Here is a 17,071-nt window from a genome sequence, read left to right as displayed (position 1 = left end):
GTCCTGGCCCCTGTGCCTGCTTCTTTTCCTGGGAAGGGCCTTGGGCTACCCCTTACTGTCAAGGCACTCTTCAAATGTGAAATCCTGAAAGTAAGATTGCACCCTCTTCCCCTCCTGATTAACAGTGGTATGAACTGCTGCCTTGCCCCATGCCTGCATTATCAGTGGATAGGATAGCAGTGGAGGGGTGTGCAGCCTGAAGAAGCTCTAGTTGTGGAGAGTATGGCATTCTCCACCTGTGTTTGATGTGGATGGTAAGGCTAGGCCTGCAGAGCTCTCTCCCTTTTCCTGACCAAGGACTGAATTGGGACGCCCTCCCAAAATCTTAAGGGTTGTAGAAAGAATTTCTGTCTGCAGTGGATGTTCTTTTGAACATCTAAAAATCCTAAACATTCATGCTGTGGTTGAGGGTCACGTACAATTATGTCCACTTTATGTAATTTGTATTATAAAAAAATAGTTTTTTTCTAATATAAAATTCTAGTATTGGATGTGTTTTTTTTCTAAACTTAACATCCTCCCCTGCTCACAGTTTTTCAGATGATTGCTTGCATAGTTTTGTCCCCCTCCCAGTATAGAATATCCTTTTTGTTCAACAGGTACCAACATAATCACTTAGTGCTTTGGGGATCAGTACTGTGATACTGTGATGCCTTACCCAGAGAGGAGTATGGTGCAGAGAAGATAATCCCGAGTCAAAATTTTATTGGTCATCCTAGTACTTATACCAGTCTCAGGTATGGGTTATAAAGATAGATAATCTACAAGGACATGAGATCATTATATTGGCTGATGAAACTGGACCATTTTGAATTCATGTGCTGTGAAATAGATATTTGTATGTTGGAGATTTGGGTTGACTTTCCCTTATTTTCCATGACACTTTCTCTACCACATCCTGTCTTTGGTCCTCTTCTGGTTTTCCCACCATTTAGGTGTCCTGATGGCTAGCCTTCAGTCCTGTTTCCACTTTGAACATTGTCATTCTGTCTCATCCATGTGGCTCATCCCTGTGGGTTGGCAGCCTAACGTCATTGTGGGTCAAAGATAAGATCTTTTGGGAGAGAGACATTTGGTTGGTACCTCTGCATCCAGCTATAGGAACAGAATAGAAGGCAAGTACTATTACCCTACGAAATATGTAGAGATACTGGTTGATATGTGAGAAATTTGTATTGGAATGATTGGTTGGTTTTTACATGTCACACAAAGCGTGTCTATAGAAGACAGCGCTATAGACTCTTCAGGAAAAGCAAGAGCAGACTTGCAGTGAGAGGCCTAGTTCTAGTTCTGGCACTTGTGTTTATAGCCGTGTAGCTTTGAACAGGGCACTTAGTTCTTTTGGAGCCTCTGATAAAGTGATGAACAGTGCTTTGTAAACTGTAGAAAGCAGGGTGGGGGACTGTCAGCTTACACACCTGCAGATGCCTGCATGCTTAGACCAAGAGGCAGGTCATACAGGCAGTCCATCTTTTCCCTTGCGGTGTTCCTAGAAACAAATTGGATTTTGTAACTTTACTGTAGCTAATCATTTCTTCCATAGGGCAAATGCTACAATTTGAAGATGGATTTTTTTAAATGTTTATTTATTTTGAGAGAGAAAGTGCGAGTTGGGGGTGGGGGGAGAGAAAGAGAATCCCAGGCAGGCTCCACACTGTCAGCGCAGACCCTGATACGGGGCTCGATCCCAAGAACCATGAGATCGTGACCTGAGCTGAAATCAAGAGTTGGACACTTAACTGACTGAGCCAGCCAGGTGCCCCTTGAAGGTGGATTTCTAACTAAAAATATGGCATAAAACATTACAGAGTATCAACAGTATATCACAGGGGCAAAAACAAAGATGGAATTATAAACCTGACATCTTAAGATATATTTGGATCCATACTGATCTACAAGTTGCTGTGAGAGGCTCTAGTCATGCAATAATGCCCATGAGGAACACAGGCCTGCCAGTCATTAATTAGACTGAACTGAGGCTCATGTTAAGTGGTTTGTTACTCTTGTCCAGCCATATAACCTACTGAAGACTTAATTAAAAAAGACTTAAATAGCACTTTGATTTTTCATAAAACTACCCAGATGTGCATAGACTCATGAAATGTCCCTGTGTCAAGTAGAAATTTAGAATTGCATGGTCTTTGGGGTACTGGCTGGCTCAGTTGGTGGAGCATATAACTCTTGGTCTCAGGGTTGTGAGTTTCAGTCCCACGTTGGATGTGGAGCCTATTTAAAATGAAATTTTTTAAAAAATTGCATTGTTTTTGAGACTATTTTGGGAGAATAGTGAGATAGAAAGAAAATACCTTCATTTTCACTCCTGGCCAGCAGGTGGTGAGTTTTGGACTTGGACCCTGTAGACAGGTTTGGGCTAAATCTTTGGAACAAAAGAGTGACAGGAGGCAGAGGGACAGCATGTGCCTTCTGTTTTTCTCAACTAAATATATGGAGTAGAGGGAATATTGTAGAATGGAAAGAGCACTAGATTGGAAATGTGGATTTGACCTCACTGAACCATAACTTTTTTTTTTGAGGGGCTTGATTATCATACTATCAGGGAATTGGTGTGGTGAAAAAGGTACAAATTACAGGGCTGCAAGGAACGGGAAACCATACCAAGACAGGAGAATCAGAAGGCTCTGGAGGTGTTAGGGGGAAAAAAGCCTCTGGAAGCAGTCTGAGCTGGGCATTAAAGGAATGTGTGAGACTTGACGTGGAGAAGTAGGGGAGAGCAGTCTGAGCAAAAAGCACAGAAGTTAGAAAGTACAGAGCATGCTTAAGAAGCATCAGTTGACTAGCAGGGGAGTGTATTTGGAGAGGTCACCCACCTCATAAAGAATCTTAAATTCCAGGAGTGAAGTTTATTTTTTTGAAGATTTTAATTTTGAGACACCTTGGTTTCTCAGTCTGTTGAGCGTCCGACTCTTGGTTTCAGCACAGGTCATGATCTTGCGCTTTGCAAGATTGAGCCCCATGTGGGATTCTTGAGCTGACAAGCACAGAGCCTGCTTGCGATTCTCTCTCTTCCTCTCTCTGCACCTCCCCTGCTCGTGCACATGTTTTCTCAAAATAAATAAACTAAAAAAAAATTTTAAGTAATTTCTACACTGAACATGGGCTTGAAGTTACAAACCCAAGATCAAGAGTTGCATGCTCCACTGACTGAGCTAGTCAGGTGCCTTAAGTTTATTTTATTTTTTTATTTTTTTATTTTTTTTTAAATTTTTTTTTTCCTTCAACGTTTATTTATTTTTGGGACAGAGAGAGACAGAGCGTGAACGGGGGAGGGGCAGAGAGAGAGGGAGACACAGAATCGGAAACAGGCTCCAGGCTCTGAGCCATCAGCCCAGAGCCTGACGCGGGGCTCGAACTCATGGACCGCGAGATCGTGACCTGGCTGAAGTCGGACGCTCAACCGACTGCGCCACCCAGGCGCCCCGCCTTAAGTTTATTTTAAAGATGTGGGCTTTCTGTGCAGTTGAGATAGGGAAGTGACAGATTTCAGTGCTAGATAGTTCACTTCTTTTTATTTTTTTAATTGTGGCAAAAAAAAAAAAAAAAAAAAGCACACCTATCCAACAATTTCCAAGTGTACATAGTATTGTCAGCCATATGCACATTATGCATGGACAAAAAAATTTTTAATCTCCAGCCCAACATGGGGCTCCAACTTACCACCCAGAGATCAAGAGTTGCACCACCCTACTGACTGAGCCAGCCAGACACCCTGACAATTCACTTTTTAAAAAACCTGTTTTTATAGAAGCAGTAATGTGCATTGTAGAAATTTAGAAATATATAAGCAAATTATTAAAATTAATATTCCCAGAGATCATCTTAATGACTTTAGTTTACATCTTTTGGTGCATGTAAATACATGGTACTGGTTTTTTTTTGTTTTGTTTTTTTGTTTTTGTATGAGAATGATGGATGAGATGAGGTCTTTTTTTTTTTTTTTAATGGATTCTTTACTTTCTTTAAAATGTCCATAAAATCACATGCTTCCATGTCATGGAATCACTGAATCATATTTCAAGAAAGGGTTTGGTAATTATACCATGACAAAACAAATTTATGTAAAAATTGAATCTCAGATACTATATTCTAAAACAAATATACTTCATTTGTTTCTTTAATACCTAGTCTTCACTGTTAACAGTCTCAACTGTTAACTAGAACAATCACTGTAACAAAAAATTTTGAAATTAGGGATGACATAGGAGATTCATGACTGTCCTTAGCGTATATGTAACCAGAACTGTATTTACGTTTACAATAGATGGGGCATGCATACTCTTCTGCTTATAGGAACTTGGCCCCACTTGACTGGCCTTTATTCATTGTACCCTTATGGTCTACATGTGGTATTTTTAAATCAAAATGAGATTATACTGCTTTATATCTTTTTTAAGTCAATCTCTACCATTTCCTTATTTCCTTTTAGTAAATTTTCATTTAATCTGATACTCATACCGTATTCAGTTTCCCAAGTGATCCAAATAGGTCATATATATATAATATACACAAATATATATGTATTTGTGTGTGTGCGCGTACGTGCGCACGCACGCACAAAAGGAATTTAATCTCCCTTTTAAGCACCTTTATTACTGGGTTTTGTCATTCCCACTTCTTGGCCAAACCAGTATCCATTCTAGGATCACAGGTTGCATCTGTTTTGTTCCTTTATTCAAATGTGTATGACACTTGTTGAAGAGATGGGGTTAGTTGACCTCCAGAGAATTGTAACCATGTGGAGGATGGATTAGAAAGAATAGGGCAACCAATCTGGTGAGAAATGACTGAACTAAGACAGTGATGGTGGAAATGGAGAAGTGGAAATGGATTTGAAGTGCATTTCATAGGTGTAATTGACAGGGTTAAAATTGACTAGATTAGGACGTGAGGGGAAGGGAGGAGTCAGGGATGACAGGCTTCTGACTTGAGTATTGAGATGGATGTGATACCCTTCAATAGGAATGGGCATACTGGAGGAAAAGGTTAAAAGGGAAAATGAATTTTGGACAAGCTAAATAGGAGATGATATCTAGTAGGCTATTGGATATGTGGATCTGAAGCTTAGATAGAGATGCTTTAAAAATGAGCCATATTTTGTCAATGAGAAAGAATGAAATCTGGCCATTTGTAGCAAAGTGAAGGGAACTGGAGAGTGTTATGCTAAGTGAAATAAGTCAGGCAGAGAAAGACAGATACCATATATTTTCACTCATATGTGGATCCTGAGAAACTCAACAGAAGAACGTGGGAGGAGAAGGGGGGGGAAAAGTTACAAAGAGGGAAGGAGGCAAACCATGGGAGACACTTAAATACTGAGAATAAACTGAGGGTTGATGGGAGGTGGGGGGGGAGGGAAAGTGGGTGATGGGGATTGAGGAGGGCACCTGTTGGGATGAGCACTGGGTGTTGTATGGAAACCAATTTGACAATAAATTTCATTTAAAAAAATTTAAAAAAAATTTTAAAAATGAGCTGTATTTTGAAATTTGGCACTTAATGAGATGAGTTCAGGACATTTTTTTAAATGGTATTGGTAAAAATGGACCTGTATTTTGGGGTGGGGGTAGTTAGATTCTCACATCATACTCAAAAAGTAACAGTCTAAACATTAAAACTGTAAAAGCACCAGAAGAAAGTATTTTGGAAGTCATAAGGAAAATGTTGGTTGCTTCAATTACTTAAAAAAATTTTAAATTTTGGTACAGTAAAAGTCACCTTAAAATTTGAAAATAAGCCACAGATTGGGGAAAATATTTGCAGTATGCATAATAAGTTGATATCTCTGGTAAGCAGGATAATATTCCTTCCAAGATGTTCACATCCTAATCCCTGTAACCTGTGAATATATTATTTTACATGGCAAAGGAATTAAAAGTTGCAGATAGAATTAAGATTGCTAACCTTAAAATAGGAGGACTTTAAGATAGGAAGAGTATCTTGGATTATTCAGATGGACCAAATGTAATTACTAGCATCCTTAAAATTGGAAGAGGGAGGCAGAAGAGTGATGTGATAAGAACTTGACTTGCCTTGGCTAGCTTTGAAGATGAAGAGGGCCAGTAGCCCCTGAATGTGGGCAGCCTCTAGAAAGTGGAAAAAGACAAGGAATGGATCTCAGTGCCTACAGAAAGGATTGCAGCCCTGCCAACCTTGATTTCAGCTCAGTGGGACATGTCAGACTTCTGACAATTTGTTGTTTTGTGGTAATTTGTTATGGCAACAGTAGAAAAATGGATAAATATAAACAGGCAATTATAGAAGAAATCCAGATGGCTACTAAACATGTGAAAAAGCATTTGTTTTTGTGGTCCTGGGAACGGATGAACTCACCTAGGGAGAGAAAGAGCAGAGGGCTGAGAAGAAATGGTTCGACGTGTAGAGAACTTAGGGATCAAATGGGTGAAGAAGGGGACTTATACCCAGGACCAAGAACAGCTGCCTGGACTCAGACTAATTGTGTCCATGTGAATAGATGTATTTTTTTTCTGTTCATTTGATGTGAAGTTTTTCTCAAGGGCAACATTGGACTGTGTTCCCCTGGTCTCCTTACAGGCTTATCCTGTAGAACAGGGATGTGTGGATTCCAGGATGATCGTCTGTTAAGGGCTTGAGAAGTTAAGCCTACAAAATCCTGATGGAATATAGCTATAGTAGAAGTTAATAGGGAACTGACATTCCCAGTCTGCCAAACTCCAAAGACGACATGAGTGGAATTTATCTAGTTCACCTAGTTTATTAGGATTTCCTCTGTCTCCCTACCCCACAACTGGTTTGGCTTTAGGTCTTGTGGTATTGGGTGCCAGTGCTACCAGCCTTTCCTTTGCTTATTGGATTTGGTGGGCAGGGGCCATGGGTACCTAGAAACTTGGCTAACATTCTTGGGAGACCCCTCGTAAGGGGAACCTGAGGTGTGGGGGAGGAGAGATGCTTTTCCATATGGGCCCAGGGGCAGTGCTTAGAGTGTTGAGGGGTCAAGATGTCACCAGCTCCCAGCCCTGCCCCTTGATGAATTTGGGGACCTGCTGCCTTAGAGTGAAGCTGCTGAGGGAGAGCAGCAGTGTGTTGAGAGCTCTGGTCCTTGAGCTGAGATCTTTGGGAAAGTCTGCTTAAAGAGGCTTCCTTTACTCTTCCAACCTGGGCTGGGTGGCTCTTCCCCATAACTGTGGATGACTCCAGTCTTACATCCCCTCCTCTGTGGTCTCCTGCTTTGGGTTTCCTGGGGCTCTCTCTCTTCTTGGCTGAAGATAGGGCTGAAGCCTTGTTTCTTTTGCCTGAGGCTGGGACCTTAGGGTTTGAGGGCTCGCCCAGGCCTGGGCAGTTCTCACCAGCCTCCATGAGAATACGTGGCTCTTGGGATGAGATCTGGGCCACCATCTTCACTTTCATTCTTTCTTCTCTCTGAGACCCTTGTTCTGCCCTGCTAGACTCTTGTGGCTGAGGCTGGGAAGAAGAGTGGGAGTGGTAACAATGGGAGACCTGAATAGGTTGAGTTACTGTGCTCTGAACTTTTGGGGGATGACAGCTTGAAGAGTGGGGGCACAAATTAGAGGGATGAATCTGCTGTGGGGGACAGGAAGAGAGTCTCCAGGTGCCTAGAGTTGTGGAGCTTAGGGCAATGGAGCTGCCAGATGAATGACTTGGGTCAGGGGATCTGAAAACAGGGCTTTGCTGTAGTTTTTTCAGCCTGAGTTCCAACTCTCTACTCCAGTGCCAGGGCTGGATCCCAGAGTGGGTGGGCACCTCTGGGACAGCCCCTCCCTGCAAGGATGGAGTTTCTACTTTGGCCTCTGGGAAGAGCTCTTTCTTAGGTAGATCAAGCTGGTTGGGCTCAGTTTTCAGAGTTTTACCTAAGGTGGAAGGCCAGGGTATTGGCTCTAGGGGATCCACTGCTGGAGGGTTGGACCCCTGGGGGATACCTCTTGGTTGCACATTCTTCCACACAAACTCAAGGTCAGTATGTAGATCTGGTAGAGGAGCAGAGACTGAGTTGGTGGTTGGGGCTGGGAGCTCCGTGGCCCAGCAGTTGTCTCTCTGCTCCACAGCTTCCCCTTTAGGCTTACAGGTACATTGGTCTCCAGTAGGCTCACTTATGGGAGACTTTGACATAGAGTTTGGAGGTGGGCTGGGAATCCACAGTGGGGACACAGGAATACAACAGATCTTTTTCTGCTCCTTATCCTCCACAATAGGCTCAGAGTCAGACAGGGCTCCCAAGGATCTGACTCCATGTGGGTCTTGCGGTAAGCTGCGAGCCGGGATCTCAGAGGTCCAGGAGTTCTTTTCCCTTTTTATGTCCCCACATGTAGCCTCAGAATCAAACAGGACCCCCATGGGGCTACCTCTGAGGGGCTCCATTGTAAGAGCTGGAGGTGAGCTGAGGGCCAGAGATGGGGGCTCAGAAGCCCAGGAATTCCTAGAATACTCAATGTCTTTCCATGCAGTTTCTGATCTAGTGAGGCCTCCCCTAGGATTGATTCTGTGGAGTTCTAGAATGGGAGCTAGAGATGGGCTATGGGCAGGGTCTGGGGACTCAGAGGTCCAGAGGTTCTTTCTTTGTCCCTTGGTCTCCCACATGGCTTTGTACTCAGACAAGACTCCTTGGGGACTCAGAGAGGATGAGGGAAGACTGGGAGAAGAAACTGGGTCTGCAGAGATCCAAAGATGTTCTCTACTCTGCCTGTCCTGCCATGGAGTGTGAGATCTTGGTGGGACACATGCAGGACTAGTTGCATAGAGCTCTGGGTTGAGGTCCAAGGCTGGAGACTTAAAGGCCCAAACGTTTCCTGAATCTTGTCTGTGTCCTCCCTGGAGCTTATATCCAGATGTATCACTCAGAGAACTGCCTCCCTGGAGTTCTAGCAGAGGATCTAGGGGATGACAGGGGCATGGCATTGGAGACCTAGAGGTCTGAGAACTCTCTCTCTGACTTATGGTTCCCCAGAAGTCCTTAGGTGCAGAAAGTCCTTCAGGGATGACTTTCTGGAATTCTGACAGAGAATCTGGGGGTTGGCAGGGAGCTGGCATTGGAGGCTCAAAGGCTTGAGGACTCTGTCTATGTCCTATGGTTCTCCACTGAGTCTTAGATCCAGGTGGAACTCCCAGGGGGCTAGTTCCTTGAGGCTCTGTCATGGGGTCTACAGATTGGCAAGGGACCAGGATTGAAGGCTCAGAGATCTGAGGATACTGTCTTTGCCTTGTAGTTTCCCAGAGGGCCTTAGATCCAGGCAGCTCTTCTGTAGGGCTGACTTCTTGAAGTTCTGGCAGGGAGGCTGGAGTTGGGCTGGGAGCTGGCATTGCTGGCACAGAGGCTTTGGGAGCCTCATTTTGCCCCATAGTCCTCCATGGGGCCTCAAATCTTGTCAGGACTGCCAGAAGGCTAGAAGGATATAGCAGAGAGGCAGAGAGTGAATCTAGAATATGTTGTTGGAGGCTGGGATCCCGTGGCATACTCCACCAGACCTCAGATGGTGGGGAAAGCTTGGAGGGTCTGGTTCTTTGGAGTTTAGGCTGTAGGTGCAGAGCTTGATCCTCAGAGACCCAAGGGACCTCACTCTGCTGCATAAGCCACTGTGGATATGCCTTAGCACCAGATAGGACTCCCTTGTGGTCCATGGGAAAGGACTTAAGATGGAGTGGTGATGATGGGACAGAAGGGGATGATAGAGGAGGAAGTTGCTGAGGATCGAGGGCCATCCCTTCCAGATCTTCTCTAGTATGGATTTCATGAGTAGGTGGCTGAGTTGGGGAGCAGTACTGGGGAAGCAGCAGGTTGGACCTAGTCAGGAATGCAAGCTGGTTGAAGAAAACAGAAGGGCCAATAGACAACTTTAGGGGAGAGGGGCCACCTGAGCTCAGGAAGATGGCCTCCAACGACTCACTGTGCAGAGAGGGGAGACCCCAGAAGAGCTGGCTTTTTCTCTGATGTAGATAACTTCCTGTTGCTGTTTTGTGCCTCACAGGCAAGTTGGTCAGGATCTGAAATGTGGGGAAGGATCTAGAAGGGCTTGGGGTCTGTGTATGTACTTGCTTTGGTGCCTCTGAGGCTTTGTGGAGGCCCTGAGAACTGCGGGATTGTTGACATGGGACTGTGGTGGCTTGCCCTCCAATGGGAGCTTCTTTGGGAAAAGAACATGGCTTCAGTGGATCCAGAGATGCGTCCTCTTCTTCCTCCTCTGACTTCTGCTTCCACAGGTGATCAAGCAGAAGTGGTAGGCTCTGAGGAGTGGAGAAAGATACTTCAGGCATGAAGCCTTTTCAGAGACACAAGGCTCTGGCTTCAGGCATGAAGCCCTCAATCTCTGTTCCACATCCAGAGGGAAGTTACTTACTTGTCCCCACATCTGTGGTCAGTAGTCACTTACCTATCTGGTGTTAATGGCCATTACCTAGCCTTTATTTGGAGATCAGCATTCCCTTACATAACTGTACATCTAGGGTCAGTAATCACCCACCTGGCTTCAAATCTGGTGTTAATAATGGTCATTCATCCAGCCTCACATTTAAGGCTTATAGTCAGTCAGTCATTCACTTGTGCTTACATCCATGTCAATGATTTTTCACCTGAACTCACATGTGGTGTCAAGAGTCATTCACCCAGCTGCACATCCATGTCACCCACCTTGCCTTGCATCATGTCTCCAGAGTACCACAGTTGAAACTGTCGCCACCTCCCAAGCTGCCACCATCTCTGGATCTGCCAAATCATGAATAAGAATAGTGTCACCAGATTCCCTGGGCTCTGGAGGCAGTTGCTGCCACAGTGTCTACAGGCCAGGGCATGGGTCAACTGGCCCCAGAGAAGCTCCATGTCCCCTTCAGCCCCAAGCAGGCCTTCTATCCACCATTCCATTTTCCTCCACCTAGTGGCAGTTTACTCTGAGGTCATCACTGCATCACAGAACAAAGAACTCCCATCCCCCCCATGCCTAACAGCATTTTCCCTGAATTTAGAGCCAAAAAATTGCCTCTACCAGGCAACTAGTACTTTGTGACAGTGAAACCTGAGTGATTCCTTTTTGTCTTGATTTCCAGTGCCAGAATTATGCTTCAGGCCTTGTCATTAGGACATGGATTCTAACATCAAACTGCCTTATTCAAATCCTGGTTCTGCCACTTCCTATTTGTGAAATCTCAAACTATTTAATCTTCTAGTGCCTCAGTTTCCTCACCTGTAAAATGGGGATGATATTATTCCTTACCACATAGGGTTGTTTTGAAGGTTAAATGAATAAATTCATATGATTAGGATAGTACATAGTATATGTTATATTAAAATTTATTTCTTTTAAGGTTTCTGATTACAAGCCATGTTCTATCTTTAATATATCAAGTCTGTCCTCCCTGCTCCCCCTCCACTCTTACTCTCATGTCAGCTATGAACGGTCTTATTTGACTTTAGGTTGTTTGAGATCTTTTTGGCAAGCATTTATGTTAAGGATGCCAGATCAAATGCTCTTGACCATTTTTCTTCATTTGCCCCTCTTTCTCTTAAAGCCAGTACTGTGTTCCATGTCAGCTCTTTCTTTTATTTTTTTACTTTTATTTAAAAAATTAAGTTTATTTATTTTGAAGGAGAAAGGAAGCAGGGGAAGGGCAGAGAGAGAGAGAGAGGGAGAGAGAATCCCAAGCAAATTACACACTGTCAGCACAGAGCCCAATGGCAGAGCTTGATTTCATGAACTGTGAGATCATGACCTGAGCTGAAATCAAGAGTCGGGTGTTTAACTGACTGTGCTACCAGGTACCCCACACATCATTTCTTTCTTTTAAGGCCAAACTTTAATCTCTGCCATCTCAGTACAATTTAATGCCTCTCTTCTCATCCCACCCCCATCAAAGGCCAGCTTAGTCTGGAAGAAAGAGTATGGAGCTGAAATTAAAGAGATGGGTTCTCTAAGATAATGTCACTGATAGGCTATGTGATTTTGGGCAAGAAAGATTTCTCCCATAGGTATCATGAGTTGGACTAGATTCATTCATTCATTCAACATGTATTTAATGAGTGCTTACTATAGATCAGGTATTGTGCTCAGTTTTGAGGAGATAGAAATAGGACAGAGTCTGCACTAAAGTAGGTCCCATTTTAGTGTGTGCATGTGTGTGTATGGCAAACAGTCAACTAATAGACAATTAAAATAGAAATATGCACAGAGTACTATGGGGGCAGAGGAGGATATCTAATCAGCCTGGAGAAGGAGGTTGCTTGTCAGAGGCTGCTTCCCAGAAGAGGTGATTAATAACTTGGTTTGAGGAACCAAGAAAATGAAAGTATATGGAACAAGAGGAGGACAATTCAAGCAGGAGGAACAGCTTGTGTAAAGGTGCTAGGTCAGGTAAAGCATGTATCATTAGGGAAATTGAAGGTATTCCAATGTGTGGAGGTTGGGAAAGCAGTAAGAGATGGACCTGGAAAGATAAATAAGATCATAAAGGGGCCTCAATATCAGTCTGAAAAACAAATTTATCCTGAAGATGATGGGAAATCATTGAAAAGATTTGAGCAGGAAAGTGACAAGATCAAGTGTGTGTCTTGGAAAGAATACTGACTCTAGTGAGGGCAAAGAGATTAAGGCAAGAGATTAGTTAGGGAACTTATGCTTTAGTATAGGCAAAACATGATGAGGTCTAAATCAAGGCAGTGAAGGTAAGAATGGAGTATAATGAATTCAAGTAGAATTCCAAAGATATAATTGATTAGACGTCATTACCAATGGGATGGGGTGGAGGAGAGTGGGAGTTGAGAATGACTCTAGGTTTCTAACTTGGGAAGCTGAATGTGTATGTTAGTGCCATTTTACTGTGGTAGAGAACACAGACCTTGGAACCAATTTAGGGCTGGGTGGGGAGAGGGTGATAGACTCCATTTAGATATTTGACTGTGGCAAGAAAAAAACTAGGCAGGAGGCAACTAGATACATAGATCTGAAGTTTGGAAGAGCAGTCCATGGTGAAGATGTAAAATTTGATAGCAGCATATAAGTAGCAGCCGAAACAATTAAAGGGCTTAAAAATGACCTACTGATATGTAACATTTGGCTCACTGTGGCCAGCATTAAAAACTGGAGTAGTCAACGCTGTAAAACAAGTTGATTGTACATAATAATCAATATTTCAAGTTTAAAATATGATAGCACTAGACTCTCATTTCCACGAAGTAAAGGCCATTTAGAGGTAAGTAACAGTGGCTTCCCTTGGAATGTATGTCTGCTTTTCAATGCACCATGGTTCTTACCATGTTCTTATTGTTAATGCCAAGACTAAGGGCTAGTTGCTGTTTTTTCATTGTGCCTATGATTTTGTTTTCTTACATTTGTCCATTTTTACTCATTTGCATTACCTGCCTGGTATTTGAGTTTGCTACCCCTGGATGAAGAAGGTAAGTTGAGTCCTAATGGGAAACAGAGAAAGCAATATTAAATACTTATTCTGTGTTAGCTAATTTACATATATGGCAGGATAGTTTACCAAGTTATTAATTGTTGTCTCCTTGCTCCTTTGCCAAAGGAGACATCCTGTAGTATAAAAAGGTAACTTTGCTCACCTGTCTTGCAAGAATTCTAGGTTTCTTTCCCATGGAATTGGTAATATGTTTTCTAGACCCAAACCAAAGTTTCAAGACACCTAGTCTACAACCTTATCCAAGCTCTTGTGTGGGAAGGGAATTTAATTTAGCTGAGTGTTCTTGAGAAGAAGATGGAGGATGATTGAAAGGAGGAATTGCCCAAGGATAGAAGTGTATTCAGGAATTGAGAAAAGAGATGTAGTGATGGGTTCCATGAGTGACAGGATCTATATAGAAGTCCACTAGGAGGCAGCAGGACTTCTGATGGGGAAACTTGATTTAATGGTTAGGGCACTAAACATCTAGCATATGGTCTTGGGAACTGCAGCAAAAGATGCTAGTTTGCATACCTGGCAGAGACGCTGTGGAGCCACCCTGCCTCTGAATCGTCATATGGGTTTATACAATGCACATCCACGTGGCAACCAGGACAGAATCAAGACCCAAGTTTCTTTTCTAAGTGGGTGTTTTTTTTTTTTTTTTTTGAGGGGGATTATTTTCTTAGTCACTGTATGCCATGCTAAAGAGGAAAAAAGCCCCCCCATCATGATTTAATATTGGATGTCTTCCGACTCCAGTAAATGAGATTTTTGAACCAGATTTAACTTTGAAAAATTAAGTAATGTGATGTTCCCTGCTCTTCAATGTTGTGGAACTAATTTATACTCTGACATTTACTACTCCATTTAATCTTTACAACTCTTTGAAGTAGGTATTGTTATCTTTTTTCACATAAACAAACTGAGGCACAGAGAGGTTAATATATATTAACTATATAATATACATAGATAAATTAACTAATAAATATACATAGAGCCCAAGTTTGAGAACTCTGGGGAATCATGTGGATATTAGTGACAGAAAATAAAATGCAATGGGAATTATATTGACTCATAACTGAACCATCCAGGATTAGGGCTGGCCAGCTTTAGGTAGTAGGGTTGATGCAGGGACTCAATGCAATGCTATCAGCATTCAGTTTCCACTTCTTGGCTCTCTCTCTGTCTTCTGTGCTGACTTTATTCTTCAGTTTTGTGTCATAGCAGGTTCAAGTGAAGCTGACAATATGTGGTGTTGTTCTGACAACATTGTGCCTGTGGGTTCCAGTTGGTCATGTATCCATCCCCAAACTACTCACTGAACTGCTCACGGGAACAGAATGCTTCTTCTGACAGGTTGGAGTCACACTCTACCTGCACATGGACTGAGACTGAAGAAGCAGGGATGTGGTAGTTCCTACAAAGGAAACAAACATACTGTTTTCAGAAAAGTGTGTGCATGCTGGTATTATAACAAAATAAAACAGATGTCCACTAGAGCCCTCTCTAACTTTCCCATACTGTTTTCTGGCTCAGCCATGCCATTGTCACTTTAGGATCTAAGGCTTGAATTGAAGTGTGAATGCAGATCCTTTGAAGATTGGAGAAGGGGCGGGATGGAGCCCAGGTAAGATCTTGAGGAGGAGGAATCTACTGGAGACCCAAACATCTGTGTTGACAGATAATTTAATGACTCTCAATTCCTAGCCCTTTTCACCTTAGAGTTATTTACCTCTGCTCTAATCCACCTCTGACCATATCTGAAGCCTCATCATTAGGAACTGTTCTGCCTTCTGAAATAGTTTGCCATCCCTCTGACTTCAAACTCTAGATTTGTCCTAAAGCTGCCAATTCTGCAACCTTGTCAGGACATCCATTCATCTTTCTCCTAGTCCATCAACAACCTCTTGCCTTCATTTCCTCCCTCTCTGTGATAGACTTCATGGTCCATCACTTAATCATATCCTAAATGCTTCTCAGTTCTTCCTTTCATTGTTTTTACTGGTCAAAATCCCAATTCTGCCTCTGCCAGACCTGCCCCTTAGGAAGGAGTTTAGCCCTATTAGATAAAATCATACATGTGAGTAAGTTGGTGTCACTATAAATTCATGGTCTACAACTAATGGTCAGCTCCACTATCACTTGAAAAGCATTTATTTATTTATGCCTTCCATTTATTAAGTGCCTAATGTGCACTAGGTATTTTTCTAAGTACTTGAGATACATCAGTAATCAAAACAGGCAAAACTCCCTGCTCATGGATCTTACTTCATTTATTCCTTAAAAACTCTCCTGTCCTACTCAAAATCAATTCAAACTTTCTTCATCTGCTCTTGTCCAGGCTCCTAGCACATGTGCCAGACCTCCACTTTTCAAAGAAACCAGAGGCCATCATATGGGAACTTTCATCATTAAAAACTGTTGGATTTGATCTCCTTCCTTCCTGCTACAGTGAAAGGTGTCCCTCTGGGGACATTCTCCGAAGCTAGGATGGGTGTCCTTATCCTCCCCTTTCCCACTACCACTTTCCACACTAGATTGTAACTTGTGTTTTAATTATCTGAGGGCAGAGACCTTGTATATCCAGCCCACTGCTTTAACCCCAGCATCTGCATTTGGTTAGATTTCAGTACTTAGAATGAGCAATGGGTGGGATTTCTTGGAGAGGCACCCCTGCTATGACCTCCTCCAGAGCTTCAGAATTCTTTTCTTAGGCTTCCTAGTGGCCACCGCTTGAGGCATCACTTCTGGGCACTGAAGTCAACTTCCCTGGCTTCCTTGACATGTGGGCTGGGCAGTTAAGCTCACAGCTCAGATTGGGGGAGGGGGGGCTTTTCCAAACACCTAGGGTGAGGCCTCTGGGTGGGGAGGCTGTGCCAGGGACCCCCACCCACTCTCTCCCTCCGCCACGGAGACTGAGGAGACTGAGCATGGATTTCTCCTTTACTGCCTTAACTCACCAGTTGTTCTCTTCCTTTCCCTCTGCCTCCCTCTCTCTTCCCCTCCCCTTCTCCCCTCCTCCTCCACATGGATGTCTCTCATTAAGGGCCCTGCCAGCAGCCCAGCCCTACTTGCTGCATGGACACAGTTTTGTCCAGTGTCCCTGATAGGCCCGGTGTCCTGAAAATGTCTGGATTGGTCAGAAGACAGTGGGACCTCATGGAGCCACTCCTTCAGGAGGGGTCAGTTTCTCAGACTCTCCTTCCTTCAAACTCATCTATAGGAGCAATGATGTCCATGGTCCCTGCCACCAGGAAGTTGTTTCTGAGGAGATGAAAGGAACTGTGAGGCTGAGGGGCGCCAGTGGGAATGGTGGGAGGAAGCTCAGCACAGGCCCATTACAGCAGTGTCTGTGGGCTGAGGTGGGGCTGACTCCCGAGGGGCAGAGGCCCACCCTGCTGAGGCCTCTAGTAGATAGGCCAGACCTAAGGGTTTTATTTTTTAATTTTTAATTTATTTTTCAAATTTTTATTTAAATTCTAGTTAATGTACAATGCAATATTGATTTCAGGAGTAGAATTCAGTGATTAATCACTTACGTACAACACTCTGTGTTCATCATAACAAGTACCCTCCTCAATACCCATCAACCGTCTAGCCAATCTCTCACCAACTTACTTCCATCAACCCTTAGGTCTCTATTGTTAAGAGTCTCTTGGGGCCCGGGGTGGCT

The 17,071-nt window shown here is 43.4% G+C and overlaps 1 protein-coding gene across 1 annotated transcript; it reads right to left on the bottom strand.

The window, feature by feature from the left end:
- Positions 1-6,795: 6,795 nt before the first annotated feature.
- Positions 6,796-10,392, bottom strand: CD4H9orf131 (chromosome D4 C9orf131 homolog). Its single transcript, XM_030294222.1, has one exon. It carries the CDS (start codon positions 10,261-10,263, stop codon positions 6,796-6,798), a length of 3,468 nt encoding a protein of 1,155 aa, XP_030150082.1. The 5' UTR covers positions 10,264-10,392.
- Between the last annotated feature and the right edge of the window lie 6,679 nt (positions 10,393-17,071).

The sequence above is a fragment of the Lynx canadensis genome, chromosome D4, assembly GCF_007474595.2.
Source record: "Lynx canadensis isolate LIC74 chromosome D4, mLynCan4.pri.v2, whole genome shotgun sequence".
NCBI classification, from domain to species: Eukaryota; Metazoa; Chordata; class Mammalia; order Carnivora; family Felidae; genus Lynx; species Lynx canadensis.
Note: the sequence above shows the minus strand (reverse complement) of the source record. Positions and strands in the feature narration are given on the sequence as shown.

Coding starts and splice junctions, on each gene's coding strand:
- CD4H9orf131 (XM_030294222.1), bottom strand. CDS start 10,263: ATGCCTGAAGTATCTTTCTCCACTCCTCAGAGCCTACCACTTCTGCTT.